Here is a 25,168-nt window from a genome sequence, read left to right on the forward strand (position 1 = left end):
TAAACAACACCCCTCCATGACTCATTCGTGTGAATTCTGACCACGAGGTCCTGATGACGGCTCTCCATTGAAGAGCCGAAACGCGTCGACCATTCGACCAATTGAATTTATTTGTCTTGAAAACGTGGCAATTTTTGTATAAATTTAATTTTTGGTCTGCTGGGGGTGGGGGGTGAGAACATTAGCCCCTTCATGGCCTCTCCCCATGCTATGAAGAAGGCTTCTAAAAAAAAAACCTTTTAAAATATTACCAGGGTCACTAGAAACCATCTCAATAGCATTGCTCAGCAATACCATCCCTTGTCTTGAAGTTGCATATAATTTTCTGAGCAACATCATTCAAACTTGGCTGAAAGACGTATTGCAAGGGCCGTTTTGATACTGACATTGAAAAAAAATCGAATCTCGACTAGGCAACTTCTTTGCATTTTTACATATTTATATGCAGAAGAATTTTCACACAATTATGTCATTCACACGATTTCAGTTTTTTACTTTTGAAAGTAGTGATTTGGAGATAGATGAAAACTGAACACATAGCATGAACACTACTCCACCATAAATGCACAGTTAAATTCTGCAATAATTAATTCTGAAACAGCCACCTCTTTGTAAGTAACACGGTAGTAAATTGCATGGGCTGAAAATCTGAAGTCTAACATTGTCAACGTAAAACCAAAAATGCTAATGGAACTATTTAATTTTATTTGAATTTTGCTTTATCCAATAAATTTGACAACAGGGGAGACTGGTGATAGTTGACATATATTTATTTATTTATATAATATTGGCCTATATAACCTTTATACCCAGGGACCTATACAAGAAGATGCGATTCAAAGTGACAAAGATATTCTTTGGTATTGAACAAAAAACTAGTGATAGAGTGGGGGAGTCGACAATAGAGCTGGGGAGTTTGTTCCATTCACCAATGGTATGAGAAAAGAAGTTGTATTTAAAGTAGTCAGTAGAAGCAAAAATAGGTTTATTTTAAGGAAATGGTCAAGTTTTCTGGAGATGTAGGATGGTTTGGCTAGCATACCAGAAGTATCAAAGTTGAGATGAATATGGAAAATTTTATACAACAGGGTTAATCAAGAAATGACATGAAGAGTGGAGAGGGGAAGTTGATTATATTTGTTTTTAAATTCGGACAAGGAAACAAAAGATGCCCAGCAGTCGTGAATAAATCAGGTGGATTTATTTTGGATTTATTTGAGTTTGTCTATATTACTGGAGGTGCAGGGTTACAGATTTAAGCAGCATAGGAAAGAATGGGAGAGATATAAGTTTGGTAGCAGAGTAGTCTGATATACCGAATGGAATATTGAAGTTTGCGGCAGAGAAAGAAAAGTTTGTTGAAACATTTCATACAGCTTCTCTTTTCCACCCAAGTGAGCACAGAGTGCTAGTATTGCCACTGTCAAACTACCTGGGAATGTTGCATCATCCATTGTAGTTACAGTGTGATGGAAGCTCCCAGAGAAGAAGGACAGCAAGTTTCCTGATTTCCTGCCAGGAAAGTTTTTTTTTATTCTGTGACGCCCATTAATAAGTTGAGACATTTTCAATAGTTGTGATGGATAGAGTGGTCATTAACGTTTTGTATTCAAGTGTTGTAATGCTCCATAAAACTTTTGTGGAATAGTGAGGCAGCCGTCTTGTGTAAAGAGTCATGTTGGGGCAAGTTGGAATCCTAGCTTAGAGGCATGTTGGCATAGAACATGTGTCATATACCAACTTACCAATTTGGTATAACCACAGCAAAATTGTGTGTAAATTACAACCACCAATTCAAGTATGCAATCGACCTACTTTCTTGGTGGACATGAAGCTTTGAATGATGACTTTCTTGTTCTTTTTGGTTTTTTTCTTCATTATTTTTTTTTACACATTCATTATTTTCAAAATATTGAGTGCTTAATATGTACATAATTTGTTTTGCACATTTTTGTATAAAAATTTTGAAGTTTTGCAGTTACTAGCTTAGGTTCATTCCTCAGATCCTATTAACCATCATGCTATACCAACTTACCAAAGAGGTTCAGCCAACTTGCCCCACATTTTGGGTAAAGTGGCAGTTTTTAAAAAATTTTTAAACATGTTTGATGAAATGAGCATACAATTTTAAGTGATATTTGCATCATTATTTTATAGCCAAGGAGTGCCGCTATCCGTAGCAATGGTGACATTTGCTGTAAATATTACAGGAAAAAATAGAAAAATAAAAACTATGCCAACTAGCCTCTGTCTCTCCTATCTTTTAGTTGACAGACCTAACACATGTTTCACCTCAAACAAGTACTCTGCATTTCATGCAGTTTCATGGTAACAAATTTCAACATATCAGAGATTTGAGAATAATTAAAAAATATAAACCTGAATGTAAAGAAAGTTTTTGAAATTTGTGTTTGAATAGGATATCTTAACTTTTTTTTCTATATTTCAACATTGTTTTAATTTAAATATATACTATAATTTATATATATATATATATATATATATATATATATATATATATATATATATATATATATATATATATCCCTATGTATACGATCTAACATATAAGAATTTTACTACATAGGTAAATGTTTAATGGGCGCAGGTAAAAGAAGTCCGACTTATGAATGGGTTAATTTTTCAGAGAACTGCCATAAATTAATTTGGGGGCAAGTTTGTCTTCATTTTATGAATGTATATATTTAGTTCATTTTGTCTATTAACATATATTTACATACATAACGAGAGAGAGACTGATCAAAATTCATGTAAATAAAATACAAAATATGTCTTGATAAACATCACTTGCTGCAAGAAAAAGATAAAAAATACATATTTTCATGTAAACCTATATTAATATTCACTTGTGACTCATGCTAGGATAAGGATAATCTGGTCACTGTTTATTAAGTTTGAACAAGTGTTGCACCAGTTTATTCCAAAACATGGTTAATTTTGTTATTAACTATTTGCTTTTTTTCTATTTGAAATAACGTAATAACAACTCTTGATTTGTATTGTATGTGGTTTAACTTTAGAAATTGTACCAAACTAAAGATTTTTCCCCATTTTTTTACAATATGAATAATAAAACACTCCAGTTGGGAGTAAATTGCATAGGTTGTAACCCAGCAACTACCAATATTATTCCCACCAATCATATCAAGGGGATATGTGCGAGTGTTGACAGTGCCCAACCACAGTCTATTGCCTAATTTACTTCAATTTTAATCCAAATAGGAATTATGCACACTAGAATTTTGAGTATGTAGTAGCAGTCTAGAATTAGGTGTATCTAGAGATGAGTTTTTGATGATGTAGGTACTGTCCTCTATATAAATAAAAATTGAATGAAAAATGAAATTACCTAGCTAAACTGGTAGGTTCTCTTCTTCCTGCCCGAAATAATATGCTGAGTATGTGATCCTTAAAAAATAAAAGGAAATTTTCATTCAACTATATTGTCAGCAGGATTCTAATTTTTTTTTATTCTGCTAACTATATCTTACATTATCAGAATTAAATATTCATATTTCCACTTACACACATTAACGAAGAATATAATTTACATATCTATTATATCATGCATAACAGCTGTAATGATGTTTGATTAGTACAGAAGTTTCCCAATTCACTAAACATAATGGGTTCAACCAAAACACTGAATAATAATAAGTATGTAAAATATTCAAAAAAATTGAAAAAAAAACCCAATAAAATAACCAAATAAATGAAATAAACTTCACTTTAAGGAATGAATATCATATTTCTTATAACTTCTGAAATGTGTGTGTGATTTCAATTTTAATTATAATCATATGTGTGACATAAGAAAAAAGAAGTAACCCCTATAAAGTCCAATAGTTGGAATCTAAAACCTTGACACATTTAGGCAAATTAGCATTATAGGCTTTCAAGAAAAAACATTCCAACAGCTTTTCTCAGAATTTATGAATAGCAGATGAAAACTTATTATTGGACTAGGTACTTTAATTTTGTGAGGTTCAATCTTTTTGAACTTAATACTCTTCTGAATTTGAAGAGATATACTGCAATATTTCACAATTTCCAGTTCTTTGCTAAAAGAGTTTAACTATATTCTTTATCCTTTTGTCTACATTGCCAGCATTTTTTCCTTGTAAATCTAGCCCTAGTTTGATAAGTTTTTAGAGTGCATTATCATAAATAAAGCCTAAATCTGTTGCATACACACATGATGTTATCTTTCTTGAAAATTTTTCATGCCTCATGAAAGCAACAATGTGCTTGGCTTCTTCAGCTGGTTTTTTTTTTGCTTCCAGAATATGATTGACTTCAAAGTTTTGCAATAGTGTAAAACAATGTGAAAGTTGGATGCAACTGAGTGATTGTTCAAAATCAAAGTAAATGTTATGCTACCAATTTTAAAAATTTGGAGTTTTGGAATGGCTGCACATTGATGAAATTTCTTAAGTGGAGCATGGAAAATCCAAAAATTTTCCATGCTCTGTCCAAAATCCAAAAATTTTCCACAAAACTCATGGAGTGATTCACTCCTGACACTTTGTACACAATTTCATTAGCATACAAATAAAGGCAAGTCAGCTATAATTGTATTGAAGTTAAAGCTAATACAATGACAGAGAATAATACCAGGAAACTTCTCTTGCATTAGCTTCAACACATCACTAGGCACAGTGATGTGTAAACAAGAAAGCTGCACCATTTAAAATAACATATGATAAATATTCTTATTCCTATAAGTAATCACCAGATTAACCTAGACACTCTAGATTGGGAGTGCTCAATGGGGACAGCTAAGTGATTCCATCTGGCCTGTGTGTGTGTGAGAAAGGTGATTTTGTAAATACAAAACTTTGTATACAGTTCGGACCCAGTTATAACAAGTTTGCTCTTTCAGTGAGAGTCTCAATTGAACGAGCAAATTTATGCATTTTATTCACTGCAATGCTAATTGTATAGCATTTCTATCACTTTTAGTAAGCAGATTATTTACACCTTGGATTTGATAAGCGATTTCAAAGGGAACTATAAAAAAATAAAAGAAAATGAAAAGTAAATACAAGAACTACAAAACTATTTCAGCTTCTCTCGCCACTCTCATAATATGGATATAATCCACCTGATGAAAAATGACTGTTAATCAAATGGTTCGACAAAAGGCTTATCACCTCTTTAGGTTTGTCATCAATGTGCAGAAATAGCTAAACTGTCTAGAAGGGAGGAATGAACATGGAAAATGAAGATAAACTGACCAATCAAAATTTAAAAAAATGGCTAATTCAACTATTGCTCAACTTCCAATACTGACTCCATGTGTTTGAGTGTGAGAATCATCAGCAGAATTGTTTTTCCATGTGCTTGCTTGCTTGCTTTATTTCTTTTGGGGGGGGGGATGTCCAGAAGAAAAGTTTTCAATGCCAAAATTGAATATAAATGATCAAGTTAATAGAAAAAGGTGAAAGAACATATTATAAATCAAATATCAAAATAATTTTATATATACTCACCATAACCTCTTCAAACCTGAGACAAAACTAACCATTAAAATTTTTTCCGACTGATTTGTGTTTATTATATGTCAAAATACTGTTTAAAAAAAGAAAAAAAAATTGTTTTTAAAAAATTAATTAATTAATTGAGTGATTTGGGTCTATTAATCTTTACTATTACCATTTGAATTGGGTACCCTTACGCATACAGTAAGTCTTACCTTGAAAAAGAATCATTAAAACTGTTAAAAACAAAGGGACATATATGTGTTCCTGTGGAATGAAGAGGTCAAGCAATTAATTTCTGAAATCTTATTTTTTATTTGCATAAATCCTTCCCCTTCAAACCATACAGAACTCGAGCACCATATAGATGTTCTTACACACCACCACCAATCAAATGTAATTTCGTCTGCAGAACTGGTTTTTGAGGGAAAGGAATGCTTACGTCATATCCATTACTGTTTTTTGAAAATTCACTACTGTGGCTAGTCTCACTTCAATAATTGATCGTTTTGTTACATAATAATTGATTGTTGTTTCCCTTCAATGGAGCACAGAGTTTGCTGAGATGGGGGGGGGGGGGGGGGGGTAATTCATTATTTTTTTCTTCTTTGGTGGCACTACATAGTCAGGTCTACTTATACAGTGCTACGCTGTTCCAATGCATGGAAAAAAACTGACAGATGCTCAAAACAGAGCAGAAATGTGCAGAACAACTTTTAATGGAGCAAGGTGTGAGTGGTCAAAAAGTTTGCTCCATGTGGAGAGAGCACTAATAAGATCATCACACCAGACGTTTGAAAGAAGAACACACCATTTAAATTGAATGCAAATGAATATTTCTATAATTTTGCCCCCCCCCCCATTTGACTGAGTGTCCTGGGCCAAAAAAAAAATTATCCCAACAATGGCCTCAAAGACGTGGATACTCAAGCACACCCATGGTATTTTACAACACAATTCTGAGCGCACCCCCCTCCAGAATTTATTCAGAAATCAATATTCCTGTAAATTAAGCTCAAGCAGAGTATTTTATGTGTGTATAAAAGAGTTACGATAAGCATAGTGGGATAAAACAAGAAGCTATTCATACTTCGATAAGACAACCATAATCTTTTTTATGGGCAGTGTATTATTATATATTAATTTTTTCTGGCGATATATGCATTCACATTGGGTATTTTGGTTATATTTGACATCTATTTTTTTATAGGCAAATTTTTTTAGCCACCTCGTTGGGAAGTTTGACTGTTGTGGCCCTTGTATCTGTATAAAACTTCCAAACTCTCTTGATCCCAATCAATCTGGTCTTGATCAGTGACATCAATTTCATGCTCTGATCCCCGAAGCTGAATGTTTAGCATTGTTCTGCAACAAGCCCTCGGCTGACTGGAAATGTTCTGCAGTAAAAATTCCCATACATGTAATAGTGTTTTTTTGCACTTTTTCTTAAAATTCTTACAAATTTTTCTGCAGTAGCAGTAATTGTTCTGCAACGTACATCACATATTTCTGCATTCTGCTTTGGAGGCTTTGATCATGAGATTTCCAAGTTCGAGTTCATGAAATTCACAAGCACATCAAATGCCCGTTCAACCCCCTATTCAAACAATATAATCGGAATCAGGAGTTTTTATATTCAATTTCAGCTACTGCGAATCAACTAGTTCAATAGTTAGTCAGACTTTACTTTGATATCTTGCAGAAGATGTGAAGTGGGATGAATCTGGTCATGTCAGTTAGATCTAACAACCTAGAAGTTTCACATCTGTCACCTTTTTCCACTAACATTGAATCCCATTTCTGATTTCATCCTCAAACTTCATGCTTAATTAAATTGTATTTTGAAATCACCTTCCATAAATGCCATACAAATTCATGTGCCAGCTCCATGTTTATCATATATATTACATTAACATGTTTTTATTTTTTTGTATTTGGGGTACACATTAGGTCTATATTACGAACTTATGTTGATATTATTAATATGTAATTTTTATAGAACCTTCCACCATTGCATGACATTATCCTTTATTATTTATATTACAATTTTTTATTTTTTTTAAATTCATTCTATTTTTATTGTAAATACTATCTTTCTCTGTTGTACTTTTATTCACCATATATCTGAAAATAATATTACTGTACTGCATTTTATAAACTTATTTATTGTAACAACCAGTATGGGACATCCTTGCCTTGGTTGCCATTAACATCATATAATATGTATTCACACAAATTTTAAAATAAATTTGATATTAAAATTAAAACACAAAATTGTCACACATTTTTTTCCAGTCAACTTGATGGGCAATTCGCTGATTATAATTGTGTATTTAACATCTGTATTTTATTTGGTATTCATGACAATTGAAACTATAAAAATAAATAAATAAATACTGGTTTTGAGAAAGTAGATTGGATCATATTATTTATTTCTTGCGGCCTTGCAAGAAAAGTAAATTATTTCTATCATAGAAGGAAAAACCACACTTCTATTTATACAGTCTCAGTGGGAAATCTTGATTCTGAACTGCAGGAAGTTTGTTCACTGTCTTATTGGAATCTTTTAGTCCTCACAAATAATATAAGTTGTGTATAGAATTAAATGGTGATAATAAACCATTTCGTTATAAAAAATACAAATACAACGCCACAACAGGCAAAATGGCCAACGAGGTGGCTGAGAAAAAGATGCCCATAAAAATATGGATGTCATTATATTTCAAAAATATAGCAACCCAATTAAAAATGCAATTAATAAAAATTATAAACAATATACCTAGAATAAAAAGGATAATGGATAAATTTTGCAGACTGATATAACTGATGTTATAACCACAGTTCAACAGTTGAGAAACACGACTCCAGACCATGATGAACTAAGCCGTAGAAAAGTAAAGGATTATTTTTGAACCCAGAAGCACATTACCCGGGCACCTGAAGAGAATAAGGGCCTCAGAAAAATGAGAAGTAGTTGAATTTTTCAAGAACTTGCCAGCTAGGGTCTCACAAAATCACTTGGCCTGTGGACCCATGATGTCTTAAGATGGGTCTGAATGTACTTTGTTTTCAAGACATTACATTCAGGCCCATCTTAAGAGCATCATGGGATGGTGTGTTTATTATTCTCTTTAGTTTATCATCACTAGATTTTTAGGAGTGTCATTTTTGGATTTGTGAGATAAGTGCTGTCTATTACTCTATACTTAAATTTTAATTGCATATTTTTAATCGATTTAAAAATTTTTCTCGTTTCATTTCATTTTCACCAGATTTTTCCCGTTGTTTCATTGTCAACAGTCAATTATTTTGCCCAGGTGCTTGCATAGGAGGGAATATCTGGTTGTTTTTTACCCCCATTTCGGTGTTTTTCCCGCTTCTGTCATAATTTCAGGGTTCTTTGAGGGTTAGTGTGAGCAAACAGTCTAGACTTTTTTCCGAGTATTCCCAATAATTCTTGTTATTTTGCTTTGGGTCCAATTCTTTTAGTGTTAGAAAATAAGATAGCTAATACTTATAAGCATAAATTGTATTTTGTATCTTAATACTTTGTAGAGGTGTGTTGCATTTTTCATATACACATATTTCTTCTTCGTAATTACGTGTTGAGCATTTTATTTTACTTTATTTTTTCATATAATCTTTTACATATATTTTGCATTGTAATATTAAATTGTTAATTTTATTTAATATTTTCTTTCAATTTTCTTGTATATTTATTTGTATTGTAACACATCTTAGGTTATTTTAATTTAATGTTAATGGCTCTCTTTCTCTTTTTTGTATAACTGTGTTTTTATTTTGCTCTTATCTAGCTTTAGCATTAATATGCCTCAACCTTGATTAGTGTTATGTAGGGGTTGTGATGGGAGTTTCGCTGAACTAGGGGGATAGTAGCTGATAGTTTCAAGTGTAAGAATTGTTTGGCAAGAGCAAGATTACAGCTCAACGTCAAAGCATTAAAGGAGAGTTAACGTTTTGGAGGGCCCGGGTATTATGGAGCTACCTGTAGACAAAGAAATAATCTCTCCACGAACAATGACAGTCAAGAGGGGGAATGGGTGGTTGAGAATCAGGTGGATAGCGATACAATTATTGGCAATTCTATGGTTAGGGAACTGGGGAACAGGATGTGTGGTGATTTTCAGGATTTCAAGCGCTGTTGTCTTCCTGCAGGGAAGATTAGCGACGTTCACAACTTTTTCATCATTGAAAGTTCCCTGGGCAGGTAATCCATTCGTTAAGAGCGAATATTAGTGAGTCTCTGTCAGAGTACTGAGACTTACTATAATCTGCTCAGGAGGGGGTTCAGATGTGGCAGTGATTCCAATACTGCCAAAGGATAGTAGGGATATAGAAGTAGGATCCACCAATTCAACTTAGGCCTGAAGGACATTTGCTCCTCACTTGGGGTCACGTTCTTGGAGCTTCTCACATTCACCGATAAGGGGCTTCATTGGGATGAGATTCACCTTAATAAGAGGGTCTGGGAGGTTAACGATAGGCTTAGGTTTTTACTCCCAGACTACGTAGATGGGAAAGTGGATTAGTTAATGATAATAATAACAGTATAGAATGGGATTTACCCACCGACTTTGATGGCTTCTTGAGTGACACTAAATCACAGAACAAATTTAAAAATGTGTGCTAATAAATGTCAGGAGCTTGGGTAATAAAAAAATTTTTTTAGAAATTATGATAGCTGTGGAGGGCCTAGACCTTGTAGTCATTACAGAATCTTCCTTACACATCTCAGCAGGCCTGTAGGCAGAAATTTCATTCGGAGGGGGACCACTTACATTTTGGGGGGGGGAACCAAAATGATAGAAAAATAGATTTGGCAAATTTTTTTCCCTTTTTTTGATCATTTTCTCACATTTCGGGGAGGGGCAGACCAGATGTCCCTAGTCCCCCTCCTTTCGCTACAGCCTTGCATCTCTGGATACAATACTTTTTAAAAAATAAATCTGATAGGAAAGGGGATGGAGTCTTGATTTATGTCAAATCATGTCTGAAGACTAGACAGTGTGTAACGTACAGAGCATGAATATTGAAACTATATGTGTTGAGCTCGAAAACAAAAAGTACCATAAGCTTATTTTGGGAGTTTGCTATAACCCACTGAATCGGGATCCAAACTACATTTCCAAGCTTTCATGAAGAAATTTTGTACACATGTAAACATAAGAGGGTACTAATATTAGGGTATATACAAAGACCCCTTTGTATCAGTGGGTGTGGTAAGTCAGTGGCAAGAATTCAGAACAAAACTCTCCTCTGTTTTGCACAATGTCATACCCTTTGTTTCATTTTCGAAAAGGACTCTTCGCATTTTCTTAAAGTGATCCTACACATTTCTGGGGCTTAGTTCACCCTGGCTTGGAGTATGCCATCAGGTTTTGGAGACCATATTTACAGAGGGACACTGACTTGGTCGAGTGGGTGCAGAGAAGAACCATGCATGCTCTTGTTGGCACACTGCATTTAAGCTATGAAGTGAGACATGATTTCTTGAAAATGATTGCATTGGAAGAGCACAGATAGAAGGAGAGAATTTTTCTCTAATAGTTGTTTATTAACATAATAGTTTACGCCCAAGAGTAGTAAATTCTAACACAATTGACATGTTTAAAAAGAAATATAAACATATTGGGATAAATCGAGAAGCTATCCATTCTTCGATGAAACAACCATAAAATATAAATATACTGCCCATAAGAAATTATCATAATTATTGGTTTTTATTGCTGTTATTGAGTTGCTGTATTTTTGATATAGTTTTAGATATGTATATTTATCTATATCAACATCCATGTTTTCTATGGGAATCTTTTTTTCAGCCACCTCATTGGGTATTTTGTCTGTGTTGGCCTTTGTATTTGTATAACCAAACCCTTTACCTTAGTTGGAGCCTGCCCCCCCCCCTCCAGTTCCTGCTTTGCTGAAAAGGTCCTCCTCATGTCAAAGTCGGGCCCTGGCAGATGCGCTTAATCATTGTTTCAAGGGAGTCACTCTTCTTCCTGGTTATGGCCTTGACAACCAGCCGTGTACATCTAGTGGAGGACGATAGAGGCGTTTTGCCCCATCAAAAACCCGGATAATATTGGAAAAATATATCAACCCAAATTATTTGAGCAATTAATTAATTATTTTTATTTTTAAAGAACATTTTGACATACAATGAACACAAATCCATCAAAAAATTTTTTCTTTAGTAGTCAGTTTTGGTCAGTGGTGGAGACATTATAGATATTCTTTAGCATTCCCAGGGCTCCCATTCAAAAAAATTAGAAAACGTAGGAAAAAGTAGGACGAAAAAGTAGGAGGAGGTACCACCTTAGACAACATAATCATAGCATTATAAAGAAAATCCCTCGAAAAAATAAATTTTTTATATTTTTGAAAAATTAAAAAAAAAGTCATAGCACTATTTTAGTATCCTGTAAGATTGACAAGTAACAGCAAAATGATGGAAATGACTTGATAACAAAAATAATTTTTGGCCAAAACAGTGTATCCAGAGATAATTCTTTTATGTCTCTTCACAATATACAGTGTGTTTCTAACAGAATCACCCGATTTGAAATGCGTATATTACGAAAAATACTGAACACATAGACACTTAAGATTAATTTTATATTACACATGGCTAATCATAAAGTTTTTTTTACAAACCAAATCTCCCAAACTTTTGCGAACATGTTTGCATCCACTGCTGCTGTTATGTGTATCTTCAGTTCGGCTAATATAGCTGGAAGGGGAGGCACATAAATGTAGTCTTTTATAAACCCCCACAAGAAGAAATTGCACACTGTGAGGTCCGGCGATTTTGGAGGCCAGTGATGTTCAAATAAATCATCAGGTCCCATACAGCCGCTCCATCGTTTAGGAATGAGATTGTTCAAACATTCTCGAACGTCTAAGCCACAGTGTGGTAGTGCGGCGTCCTGCTGAAAAATAAAGTCATCCGAATTGGTTTCTAACTGTGGGGAAAGCCAATCTTGACAAACACTGAAGTGGCAACCCAAGAAAGAGCATTAGCACTACCTGTCAGCAACTGTGTGAAACTCAAGATTTCCCTCTTTCTACCTATACATTATTCGATCAAAACAGATTAAAAGCTGAATAATTAACTTTTAATTAATAGTTTTTTTTTGCTGAATTTAAATCAAATGATTCTTTTTGAAACACCCTGTATTACATTCTTTTTTTCAAGAAGTCTTCCACAGTCCAGTCTGTCAACTCTCTTCCTGAATGCAGAGCAAATTATGAAGACATGTAATTTTTTAAAGAATGATACCCCTTTGAGACCACTTTCAAAAGCACAGTGCAAAATGTGTAAATTATAAAGTAAAATGTAAATAAGTCAAGGTGAAAACCGGATGGTTTTACTAGGCTGTCCATTCTTTTTTAAAAGGATTTGTTTACATTTTACTGTTCAATGCCAGTGTCATCGTTTTGTCAAATGAAGCACTTTCATTTCTAGCTCTTTGCTGAGCATTATAAATATTGTTTATGCCTCTGTATGCCCTAAAAGTACAGAAGACAACTGGATGCTATTGGGTAGCATCAGAATCAACAAACCCAAAATATGCATATGTATCCAACTGCTTTGTTATATGCAAACTGTTGTTTCACCTATACACAAAATGTACACCATAATTTTGAATGATTATAGTCAGTTACTGTCCAAGACAATGAAGTAGTAAATACAAAATTATTTTTTCCATCCAGACAGAAGTTTTTAATGGCTACTATACTTGTTGAACCCTCAAACTAAGCAAAAGAAAAATCAATAAACGAAATGGCCCACATACACCCTCGAAATAACCTGCAATACAATTTCTGCTTTGGCAAAATTATTAATTGAAATCTACTACATTTGTATTATTTGGCAATATAAAGGTGATTCCTTCCTCAATTAAAATTGATTACACAAATTTTGTTGATAGGATTTGGCAAAAAAGTAGGAAAAGTAAGATAAAAACTAAAAAATAAGACAAAACCTAGAAAACAGAACTAAAGTAGGGCATTGTAGGAAAAGTAGAACAAGTGGAAGTTGTGCATTCCAGTATATTCAATTTTGTTGTAATGCCTTTTTATAATGCCGACTTTACCCTCAAATATATAAAATCAAGGGTCTTAGGAATCTCTAAAATACCAAGGTTCCATGCTCCTGAATTTTAAAACACTCATGTCTCCACCGGAGGCTGTGTTCAGAGTTCGCTAAATGAACTGCATTGCAACATGCGTATTGGATTGCTATGCACTGGAGTGTTTTGACGTCATCAAGCTTGCAGTGGGTGATCTCACACATGTTGTACATGGCTCAATTCACACCTATCCTTACTGATGTGCTAAAGCATGTCTAATACCAGACAGCATATAAATTTAATTCCAGCAAAGCACAGAGACCTGGTCATCATCGATCCCACAGACAGCAGAAGGGTAGTAGACAAGTATATTTTCTGTGATTCCAAACTTTGATGCATGAATGCGAGCCAATCTCCTTGGTAGATAGTGCCATCACAGAGAGCAACAGACAGACAATAGTACCAATATTCAGTAATTCCACTTCATTCACAGTTTCAAAAAAAAGATGGCAGCACTAAAAACTCACACATATAGCACTAGATATGCACTAAGACTTAAGTACGCATGTACGTTTCTGGCACAATTTATTGTATAGTAAATTTCCCATGGCACTAGGACAGGAGTTGTGCTCATTTTGAAAGAAAGAAAGATCATCACTTTGCCCGAGATCAGGGCTACACAATTGCATGCAATCTGGACAGGCAAAATTACATGTCTTTTCTCCAAAATTTTCACCCAAATCTCATTTCTTTGAGGTCATTCATCTCTTGTCCAAATGTCCACCCTTGCAAATAATAAAAACTTTTTTACAGAACAAGGGGGGGGGGGGGTTTGATGGACACCCTCTGTATTAGCTTATGGATGTAGAACTGCAATGTGTGTGGATTAGTATTATTGTAATTGACTGGGGACAAATAAATTAATGTTATGTTATGGAATCTCATAGATATCTGTTGTTAGAAATGGTGAAGGGGTTACAATATTTCTCCAAATGGTTGGGCGAAACACTGACATCTGAAGTAACTTGTGAAAGAAGAATGAGTGAAATTGCCTATCACTAAAATTAAATAAAAATTTGCACATTAAAAAAAAAGTCACCCATTCGGGAGATAGGCAATTTCATTATACTCCAAAAATTGGAGAGTTTTGTTCCAACTGGGTCAAATGGTCACAACATATATCGTATATGAGAAAATCATGGTTAGAATTCTTTTGATTCACACAACTTGGGCAACACCGATAATTTTTGAATTCCGGCGTCCCTGTGCACTGATATGTGTGTGTATGGTCCACAACACAAATTTATTAATTTTCTAAGCATGTACAACTACTTTATAGCTATGTAAAGTTGCATGAAATTTGTCTTCTGATTTTGATGTGAAATTGGTAAATACCACTGGCCACTCTGTAGAACTGATAAACTGGCATTAGAAGCAATCAGAAGAGACCATAGCTCACTTTCTCCAGTTGCGTACCGACCTATGAAGCATTTGGCATAGGAAAGCTAGATACCCTGTTATGAGTAATCAAAGCTGAAAATCTGATTCCCAATTATAATACTATCTGATGGAATATAGTAACATTTTGCTGTCAAAAAAATCATAATTTGTTTCATAAATTTAGCAAAGCATTACTTACATGGAAATATAAATACAAACCTTAATATTTTGAGAAATTTCTGTGTTTAATTCAGTTGAAGTATGAAGTGTTGGTATATCTTTACAAACAACTGGTAAGTATAACAAAGCGCCTAGTATAGACATTGCTTCTGTTCTTGGAACCTGAAACATATGTATTGATAATAAATATCTTTTATTAATCATTCAAACCTCATAAAATGAAAATATTTAATTATATTTGATTAACACGACTATGTGGAACTAAAATTTGCACCACATATGAAGGTTGCCTGGTAAAAAGTTACCAAACTGCCCAAAGAAATGAAGGAGTAGGGTTATGAAAATATGTCACGAGGGGAAGTCAACCAATGAACTTTTGAGTCATACACCTGAATGCCTGTTATAGTGCAGCTAAACCATGGCCTCTGACACTTGCAGTGTAAAAAAGTTCCACTTAAGTGAAATAAATTGAAAAATTCTGTTATAATGCGGTATGGCAAGGCTTACTTGTATAAGTAAGAGCTGTTTGGCTTCAGAAAAAGAGAGTGTGAGGAATCGGTCAAAGCCGACCACAAGAGGAAGGTCGTCAAGGAGACTGAGTTAGTTGGTTTTCGAACGCGCTGATGAATGGCCACGCTTGTTGTTGAGAGAGGAAAGTTTCACTCCTTCCTGCCATCCACCACCTATAAGAGGCTAATTGAAGTCACCATAACTTAATGCAGAAGTTGAAAAATTAGAAATCTAACATTAAATAAGAATCATTGAACCACTGTTTTGTGTCCAAAAGTATGTGCTTTTCTATGATCACAGATCTTGGATCTCACATCATAAGTCCACAGCAATTGTGAAAGCATTTTGTAAGCATTTGAGATGTTATTATATATTTTAAAAATTATCTCATTATTCCCTCTAGTTCTTTAACATGAACTGTTACACTTTGGAAACCACTTGACTAGAGCTTTTACACCTTTGCTTTATTTAAATCCATAGCTTTTATATACAACTGGTGCCTCCTTCCCTGATAATTTTGGTTCCCCCTTTCATTCAAGCTCTTTTTGTAATTCGTTTGATTTCCTCCTCTTGGATTTTTTCAATTATTATTTTGTTAATATCTCCCCAAGACATTAATCTAACCTAAGGTTTTTGTTAGTTACAAATACGTCTAACCTTATACCGTAATTCATACTTGGACCTGCACATTCAAAAAGACTATTACTACTACTTAACTGAACATGCACCTCGTACACATTCCTCTACGAATTTCTAACGAATCGGCACATGCCAGAGAGAGAGAATGTGTGTTCTGAGTGTATGCTTGGCCCTAACGTATTTATGTTGTCGAGTTGTGCTTGTTTTGTATTCATGCTGCCATCTGGCTTCCATTTTCTGAAGTAAAGATGGAGATGCTTGAATTTTCATGTTTTGTCAGTATCATGTTGTAGGCCTGCCTGCTCTCACATTCAAAGATTCGCATGCTCACCACTCAACTGCAAGGCAACTTTTGTTTTGGCATGACCAGTGTGTCCCTTAACACTAAACAATGACTTGGGACTCTGTAAATGTTCCTTCTAAGCTGTGTGTGTGTGGCAGAACATAACAAATATGCTTCAGCATTACCAAAATTCACCATTAATTTATATGGCATAAAAAAAACATGTCCATGCAGGTAAAAAAAATTATATGGAATGTTGGACTCTGGGTTGGGTGCATAATGATTTGAAAAATTTTGGTTGTCATCATACTCAAGCGCCAACTAAATATCCAACTGCTTTCTACTCAAAGACATATCTCTCAATTTAAATTTTTTATATTTGAAGTTAAATAAAAGACTGCAACACCTAGTGAGATTTGAGGGAACAGTTATTTATTTATAACTTCTTTGACATTGGGGGTCATGGTGCTTTTCTGGTGGTTCTGAATACTTGGTGAGAAGATTGCTTACTTTTGAATACCATTCGAAGAAGTAAGAACTCCCAAAATTTCACATATTTTGCTGTGGTAGCTATGCCCTTCAATTTACAGTAATGCAATTTTTTGTCATCATTTTACAGACCCTAATGCAGTTATTTTTATAGTTTCCAATTTCCAGGAATACCTGTATTTGAAAGTAGAAATTATCAGTGGTAATACTCATCTAGTGTTTCGGGTGAGAATTATCTTGGCTTTAATCATGGGTGGAGATATGGGGGTGGGGGGGGGGGCATGGGGGCATTGCCTTTCCCCCAGCGTCACAGGGAATCAACTGATCTAATGTATATTTGTATATATGAAGTATCTTAGTCATTTAAAGTTATATATAAAAGCCAAAATTTCTCATTCTTAAAACATTTTCTAACCTTTGGCTACATTCTAATGCTCGATCTTTAGCAAATTCATGAATAAGGATTGCATCACACATCTAAATGTAGTGGTGTATTATCTCACAGGGTTTCTTTTTCCCTTCACAAAGAAGCAGCTACAGTAGTGACACCATCATGCTAGGGGCAGGTGGTCCTATAATCCAATGAAGACACCAGCTGTCCTTAAAGGACAAAGAATAGTGTACTAGTTGTTACATTACCTCACATACATTTTCATTCCCATAAGAAGTATCACATCTCCTACTGTATATCTCCCAGTCTTAATATTCAATAGTTGTTTTTTTTATACTTTCACACACACACTGTTAAGCCCAGTTAATCAAGGTTCTACTATATAGTAGTAACAGATTTATGAAAAATAATCAGCTATATACAGGGTGATTATAATTTAAGTTTTGATTCCAAAACTATACAATAAGTACTGATCGGAATGACCTGAAAATTTGCATGGATACTCCTGAAGCAATGGACGTTTCTTTCGCAAAAGAAAAAAGTGCAAAATGTGCAAGTAGATGATGCTGTACTTGGCCAGCAGTATAATCTATTTTGTGCAACCACATCATTTCGGCACTTCCACAGCATCAGTGTGTGCATTGCAATACCAGCAAAGCAGCTGCTGAAGACCCATTTTGACAGGATGCACCTTAACCCTTGCAACTTCTGGCTGTGGGGGTACCTCAAAATGTTATAAACAGTGGTCAGATTGCAAACTTTGGTGAATTGCAATCTCCAGCACATTCCCTATATGTTAGAAGTTCCTCATTCCTCAGGAATATGAATGGGGGAAAGGGGGCGCGTTTGGTTTAATAAAGCTGAATTGCAAGCACATCCACATTATGACCATGGCATACTCCGATTCTGCTGTTGAACAAGAATTTTTGTGCTTTCAACCTCATAGCCAGAACACGCGGTGGACAACATATTTAACATTTTTTGAGTAAGTTGTAGTTATTTGTTCAATTACTTCATTTTTTTTGTGATGTTTCCGTGAATTATAGACTCATGCAATGCTATAATTAAGTTATAATTTTGCCATGACTGGCTATCGTTTCCATTCTGCGAGCAAATTTCCCACATGTTGGATGATGTCATTAATTTTACATTTTTGAGTATTTTTTCCCCTTTATCAAATAAAATTGAATTTTTTCAGGAATATTCATGTCAATTTTCAAGTCATTCTGACAATCGCTCTTTTTTTACAGTGTTTTGAAATCAGAACCTTAGTTATAACCACCCTGTATATCGTAAATCATCGTTAATTAATCTGCATTATTTATGTTTCATTAAATGCATTATATTCACCTAATTTTTATTACTTTTTGCAAAATAACTTCGTAATTAAGTATACTGAAAGTAACTGGAGTAAAACCTTTATATATTATATGATTAATAATAACATTAAAAGAATTTTCAAACACACAGTAATCCATTGAGTTAAGCAAAAAATAATTAAATGGCAAAAGTTGGTTTTTGTTAAAATTTAATAAATATTTATTGATTAATTAGCATGGGAATAGTGTTAATTACATTAATAAACATTTTATTTTTTGTTAATTATTGGAAGTTTGAATGATTTTTCAGAAATTTCATTGTTTTTAATGTTAATACTATTTAAAACAAAAAAATCGATTTAAACCAAAAAAACCTGGTTTAAACCAAAAAAAACGTTTTTTTTACCAACCCTGCTCTGGCAGACTCTTGAAATGTTGATTCAGTGGCCAAAGAGTTAATTCAGATCCCAATCGGCCCAGCACATCTGCCTAGAGCATTAGGAGACATTCTACTTCAAAGCGTGAAATATGGTCTCAGGTGAATTATTGTATTCTATCCGAAGAGATTTGTTATTATTATTATTATTTTGCAAAGCAAGCATACTTCGAGCAACACCAATCATTTTTGACTTCCAGCGTCCCTGATAATGGGTATTACAAGTTCAGGCAGGTCCTAGGTAGCGACTGAGCGGAATATAATCATTGTGGATGCTAGAATAATATTGGATATATGAACTCTCAAAAGCAGTTGTATAATTTCTTTTTGAAAACATTTGAGAAAAAAAAACTTGATATACGGCTTCTGAGAAAAAAAAATATCTGGTGGTATCACATATTGCGTGGTGTACAACAAGTATCTCTCCGTTATTGTGTTTGCCATGTGGTTGTTGATAGAATACAATAATAATTATACAGGGATGTCAGCAACCAGGAACATTCCTCGATAAATTATTGTTGATAAATGCTAAGTAAACAAAGTTACGTCATTGCCAGTTTGCTTAAATGCGATCACCAAGACATTTTTTGATGGCTACTTGACGGAAGTGACGTCTTCAACCGAGTAGGTAGGTTTCATGAACTATGGATGCCCTCTATTGGTGTTTAGGTTTTCTATGAGTTTCCCCAATGACAACCGTAGTCATCAATGTCATGATATCGTGAAAGCTCAAGAAAATCTAAAAAAATTTGATCTAAAAGAAAGAAAGTTTTCTTCCAAATCGAATTTTCTGCTAAAATCCGGAGAACCAGATAAAAGATGAAATATCTGGAGAGTCTGGCCCAAGTCCGGAGAGTTGGCAGGTTTGAGACCCGTGTTAATTGCTGCCATATCACAGCAACGTGCCTGAATTTTGTCAGTTATACCCCACTTCTCCCCTGCTTGGTAAAAAGCCATAGCGTGCTCTTCTCCTGAAGATGTTGGACTTTAAGGGACTCCAAACAATGGCTCCTTGCTTAAAAATTTACTATTATTACCAGTCTATCAACCTTTTCCCACACGTGTCAGTACTGGGACAAATGCCCGAGTGGCATGGTGGTAAGATGCTCGTCTACCATCGTGAAGGTTGTTGTCAGGGTCCCGGGTTCGAACCCAAGGGAGGATATAGATAGGATATTCTCTCTAACGAACTCGAGGCGACCACCGATAGACAGCGCCTTCACTTCCAACCCATCTCACTAATGCCAGTAAATTGCAATATAGCGATATGGCCAGAGTTGGTGTTAGGTGAAGTAGTAGTACTGGGAGCAGTTTTCCATTCCAGTTCAACACTAATTCTTGGCCGTTGTCTAGGTTAAATTTGTGCTGAGTTTCTGCGTGTTTTGCACTTCTCTAAAATTTTTTCCAAGGTGTTGAAAAGAAATGGGATTCATTACCAGGTTTTCAGTATCATGCCTGAAAGCTTCTGCAGCAGCCCTTAATATACAAACAACATTTCTATCACTGATTTTTCACATATCAAAAATTTCAGAGACACAGGGAGTCCAAGGATGTCACTCTCCGCTATCCATACAAAGGTTTTTTAACAGCTGGCTGATATGGAGATATATTTCGGAAAGAGAAAAAATTCGACTGCCCCTGTGGGAATCAGACCCACGTCCTTTCACTTTCCGGGTGAACGCCCTTGACTAAAGAGGCAATGAATAACTCAATCTTTCCTTGGAGCTCATTGCAATGACCAAATGAGTGACCGTAATAATTAACAAGTGAGTGATGGAATGAGTGACCATGTGAATGAGTGAGTGACCAATCAAGTGACCATAGTAATAACTGAGTGACTGTAAGAATGACCAAGTGACCATATGAGTGATCAAATGAATGATCTTAAGAATGACCAGGCGACCATATGAGCAATCGAGTGAGTGAGTGAGTGACCAATCGAGTGACCGAATGATTGACCGGGTGAATGTCTGTAAAGATGATCCCCGTCTTCATCCCCCTTGTTATGGGTAGTTATATAATACTTTAATGGGCCCTAAAAATTTGGAATTTGCTGTAAAGCATAAAATAATTGTTTCTAAATTTACGTTGCAGCAAAATTTTTCAACATAAGCCGGAGTATATAAAAGTCCTGAAGAAAAACATTAAAATCCCCCCAAACTACCCGTCTTCCCCGTGATGCTTAATATGTTCGCCAATGCATTTGTGACAGCAATAGACATTATATTATACTTTGTGCAAATTTCTGCTGCATACTCACCTAGCATTTACACAAGGGGCGAAATGTCGGGTCTGAAATGAGATATCCGGTCCAATTACGTAGTCGCTCACTTGGTCATTCATACAGTCCCTCATTTGATGATTCATACTGTCACTCACTTTGTTACTCCCGCGGTCATTTCTACACTCACTCATACGGTCAGGGCAGGTGAAATGCCAATCTGTAAATGTCTACCGATATAAAATAACTTACTTGATCATACAATTACCCATATGTTCACTATACGGTCACTCATGCCATTGCTCATGTGGTGAGGGCAGGTGAAATGTCAGGAAGTACATGTTCAACTCACTTGATCACTCATAGGGTCACTCACTTGGTCAGGGTAGGCAAAAAGTCACAAGTAGATGTCCAACTCACTTTACCACTCATACGGTCACTTACATGGTCATTCTTACCATCAACCATCTGTTCACACATATGGTCATTCATACCATCGCTCATATGGTCAGGGCAAGTGAAATGTGAAGGGAGTAAATTTCCAATTCACTTGATCACTCATAGAGTCACTCATATGGTCAGGGCAGACAAAATACCATCGGAGGGACTAAATGTCCAACTTACTTGATCATTTATATGGTCACTCACACCATTATTCACATGTTTACTCGTGCGGTCATTCATACGGTCAGGGCAGGTTAATTGTCACGGATAAATGTCCAGCTCACTTGGTTACTCATATGGTCACTCACTTGTACCATCATTCATATGTTCTCTCAAACGGTCAGGGCAGGCGAAATGTCAGGGGGTAAATGTCCAATTCACTTGATCACTGATAGGGTCACTCTATTGGCCACTCACCGGGTCGCTCATATAGTCACGGCAGGCAAAATGTTTGTTGTGAAATATCTGGGGCGAAATGTCAAGGGGTGAAATTTCCAGGGGTCAAATATACCGGGGCAAAATTTCCCGGGCAAAGATTCCATGAACCCGCATTCCCAAGGGATCAGCATGATCCGTCCAGGGTATACTTCGAATAATATAGATGTATTACTCTGAGGAAAATATGAGGAAGCCAACTACCCGGAATAGTATATTACGTTTCTGAAGTTAGTAAAACATTGTTAGTGATTTCAACATCCCATGATGTTAGTACGTTATATTGAAGAGCACCAGCACTCAAGTTTCACATAATACGAGAAAACCCGTACAATGAACATAGGACTAATGAATGCGATGATGGAGCTTTTCAGCCTGGAGTATTTATAGCGACAGAGAACAGGTTTATCGTCGGACCAATCGCCATACTGTTGGCCTTCGGCATACAGAGGAATCGCTGATGTCACTTGATGGATTTTCATATGGAGACGTGGCTTGTAATTATCGGAACACTATTATTTTTCATGGGTGGCAACTGGCTCAACAAGATGGAGGAAGTTGATCAGGTTTGTCCCTTTGTTTACTAGCTATGGTAATTTGAGATTGTGGAATTATTATGATGGATGTAATGGAAGTCTGCAGGTACCTCCACCCGTGTGTGTGCGGGGACCAGATATTTAAAAATAGTGAATACATATATAATATATACATTAGGGTGGCCCTTATTATAATGGTGAAAAATTTACTAAACATTTTTTAAGCGCCCACCCCTCAATTTTTTTCCTTTTACCATAATGTGAAAGAATACTAAATATTTATTCAACATATAAAGCTTAACCTGTGCCTCATCGAGCTTGATTGAATGAAGATGTAGGAGAAAAAATTTGGTAAAAATTAAGCATTTAAAAATATGTATTTATTACTCATTTTAAGAAATTGTATGATTTTTTGCTATAAAATTATGGAATGGCATCTTTAAAAGGGCATATGAAACACAAAACAAATTCACTTTTTAATGATATATTTAAATAAATTTTTGTTTAAGAGTAGCCTTCTTGCAGCAAGGGTACTGCTTTCTGTGGTCTTTGACACAATGGAGAAGAAATTGCCTCCGCTCTTCATCCGCAGTTCAGAGCCATTAAAATCTTGCATCAATTTCACCCCTCTTTCGGCTGTCATTAACAACACTGAGATTCTGGAATGTTACTCGCGACTTTAAATAAGAATCTTCCCTATTCCAAAGATCTGTTTGGCCCTCTCTGTTCCCGGTTCTCTTTGACTCGGTAAAGATTTTCTATCTTCTTCAATGTCTATAATTTCCAAAGCATTAGTGTGAGTAATGTCAAATAAGTTATTCAAATTTGATATAAACTTACGTTCATGTTCTTTCTGCATGTCTGACGTACGGCAGGCATTTTTTTGAAGATTGCGGCAATAAGAATACATGTTCATAGTTTTTTCTATACAATGAGGTATTATTCTTGTAGGAATCCTTGTCTTCTCTCAAAAAATAAGGCATTAGCACACTACTACGTTGGCACTTTCCCTTAGGGACAGTTTAACCTCCTGTAAACTATAAAATAGCACCGATAGTAATTGCCTGTTAAATGGAAGTTTGCTTCTGGTAATTTGGTGACACTCACTGCCAATTAAATAAATACTTCTCAAATTAGAAGCCATAATTACACTCGTAGTTGGCTCGGACACATACTAGAGCAGACTAAGGGTGAGAGCCCGACAGAAGGTGGAGCGCCACATGAACAAACAATTCACTGCCTGCACCCAGCAAGGTGCTTGAATATGCACCGCATATGTGTCTCAATATGCATTGGAATCCAGATGAAATAAATGAGAAAGAAAAAGCATAAACTCCAAAAAAAATATCATAAATAAAAGATAATACTAAGTAATTTAGCCTTGAGAAGGGCCTTTTGATAAATTAATTTAAAAAAAAAATGGTAAAATTTTTTGAAGATGAAATGAGACAGCAAAAAGCAACCACGTGGGAAGGGCAAAATAAAGTAATGGATGTCACAAGAGAAAAGAAAAAGGGCAATTGCACAAGCGCAGTGAATCTTTAGTATGTTATAGTTAGAGCCCGGAAGTTCCTCCCAGGCAAAATACCATAAATGCCTTTTTTTGCCTATTTTCAAACTTTTTTGGTGAAAATGCCATTGTTTAAATTTCCATGCCATAAATGCCTATTTTAACATAGTTTAAAGTTTATTAGTGAATTTCAGAGACCATATCTATAAAACTTGGATATTTTGAGCATTGAGAACTTCAAAAGTATTGCACTGTTTAAAATTTTCTAACTCTCAGTATTAGTTATCATCAGAAAGCTCCTCACCTTTAAAGCCCCATTTAGACGCAAATAAGTGGTCTGTGATAGTAGTGTTACCATGCATTAGCTTTGCTTTGACCGGATGGCATTAGACGCGTGAATGATTTTGTTTCAGATCAACAGTCTGTGTTAGGAAAGCAGAGGAAAATTAAAAATTTTTGTTTCTCCACATGCTTCCCATGTCTAGCTCAGGCACTGCACTGCATTGTATATGTATATTTGACCGATCACTGCCCCAAAAGGTCATCAATTGACGTCACGGCTCACACAAAGTGAAGTACAAGTATAGAGGGCTCTGTGGCCCATGTCGTTTTGATTTTATTTTTTTGTACCATAAATGCACTGCAAATAACCATGGCTATTTATTAAACATACATATTTTGTATTCGATTGAATTGACCAACACTAGATACACACTCAGACTATTAGGTACACACACTTAC

The 25,168-nt window shown here is 35.2% G+C and overlaps 1 protein-coding gene across 3 annotated transcripts in view; it reads right to left on the reverse strand.

Annotated features, from left to right (window-relative positions):
- LOC149073033 (ral GTPase-activating protein subunit alpha-2) overlaps window positions 1-25,168 on the reverse strand; it is a 405,837-nt gene that overhangs the window by 165,013 nt on the left and 215,656 nt on the right. For all 3 annotated transcript variants that reach the window (XM_089246694.1, XM_089246695.1, XM_089246693.1), the window contains 2 exons: window positions 15,254-15,376; window positions 3,371-3,429 (listed from right to left, as the gene is read on the reverse strand). In XM_089246694.1, coding sequence (XP_089102820.1) covers window positions 3,371-3,429; window positions 15,254-15,376 — 182 coding nt within the window. The remainder of the gene's footprint in view (window positions 1-3,370; window positions 3,430-15,253; window positions 15,377-25,168) is intronic.

This window comes from Pholcus phalangioides, unplaced genomic scaffold, assembly GCF_987345545.1.
Source record: "Pholcus phalangioides strain wild (caught in Gottingen) unplaced genomic scaffold, Ppha-v1.0 ptg000017l_1, whole genome shotgun sequence".
Lineage (NCBI taxonomy): Eukaryota > Metazoa > Arthropoda > Arachnida > Araneae > Pholcidae > Pholcus > Pholcus phalangioides.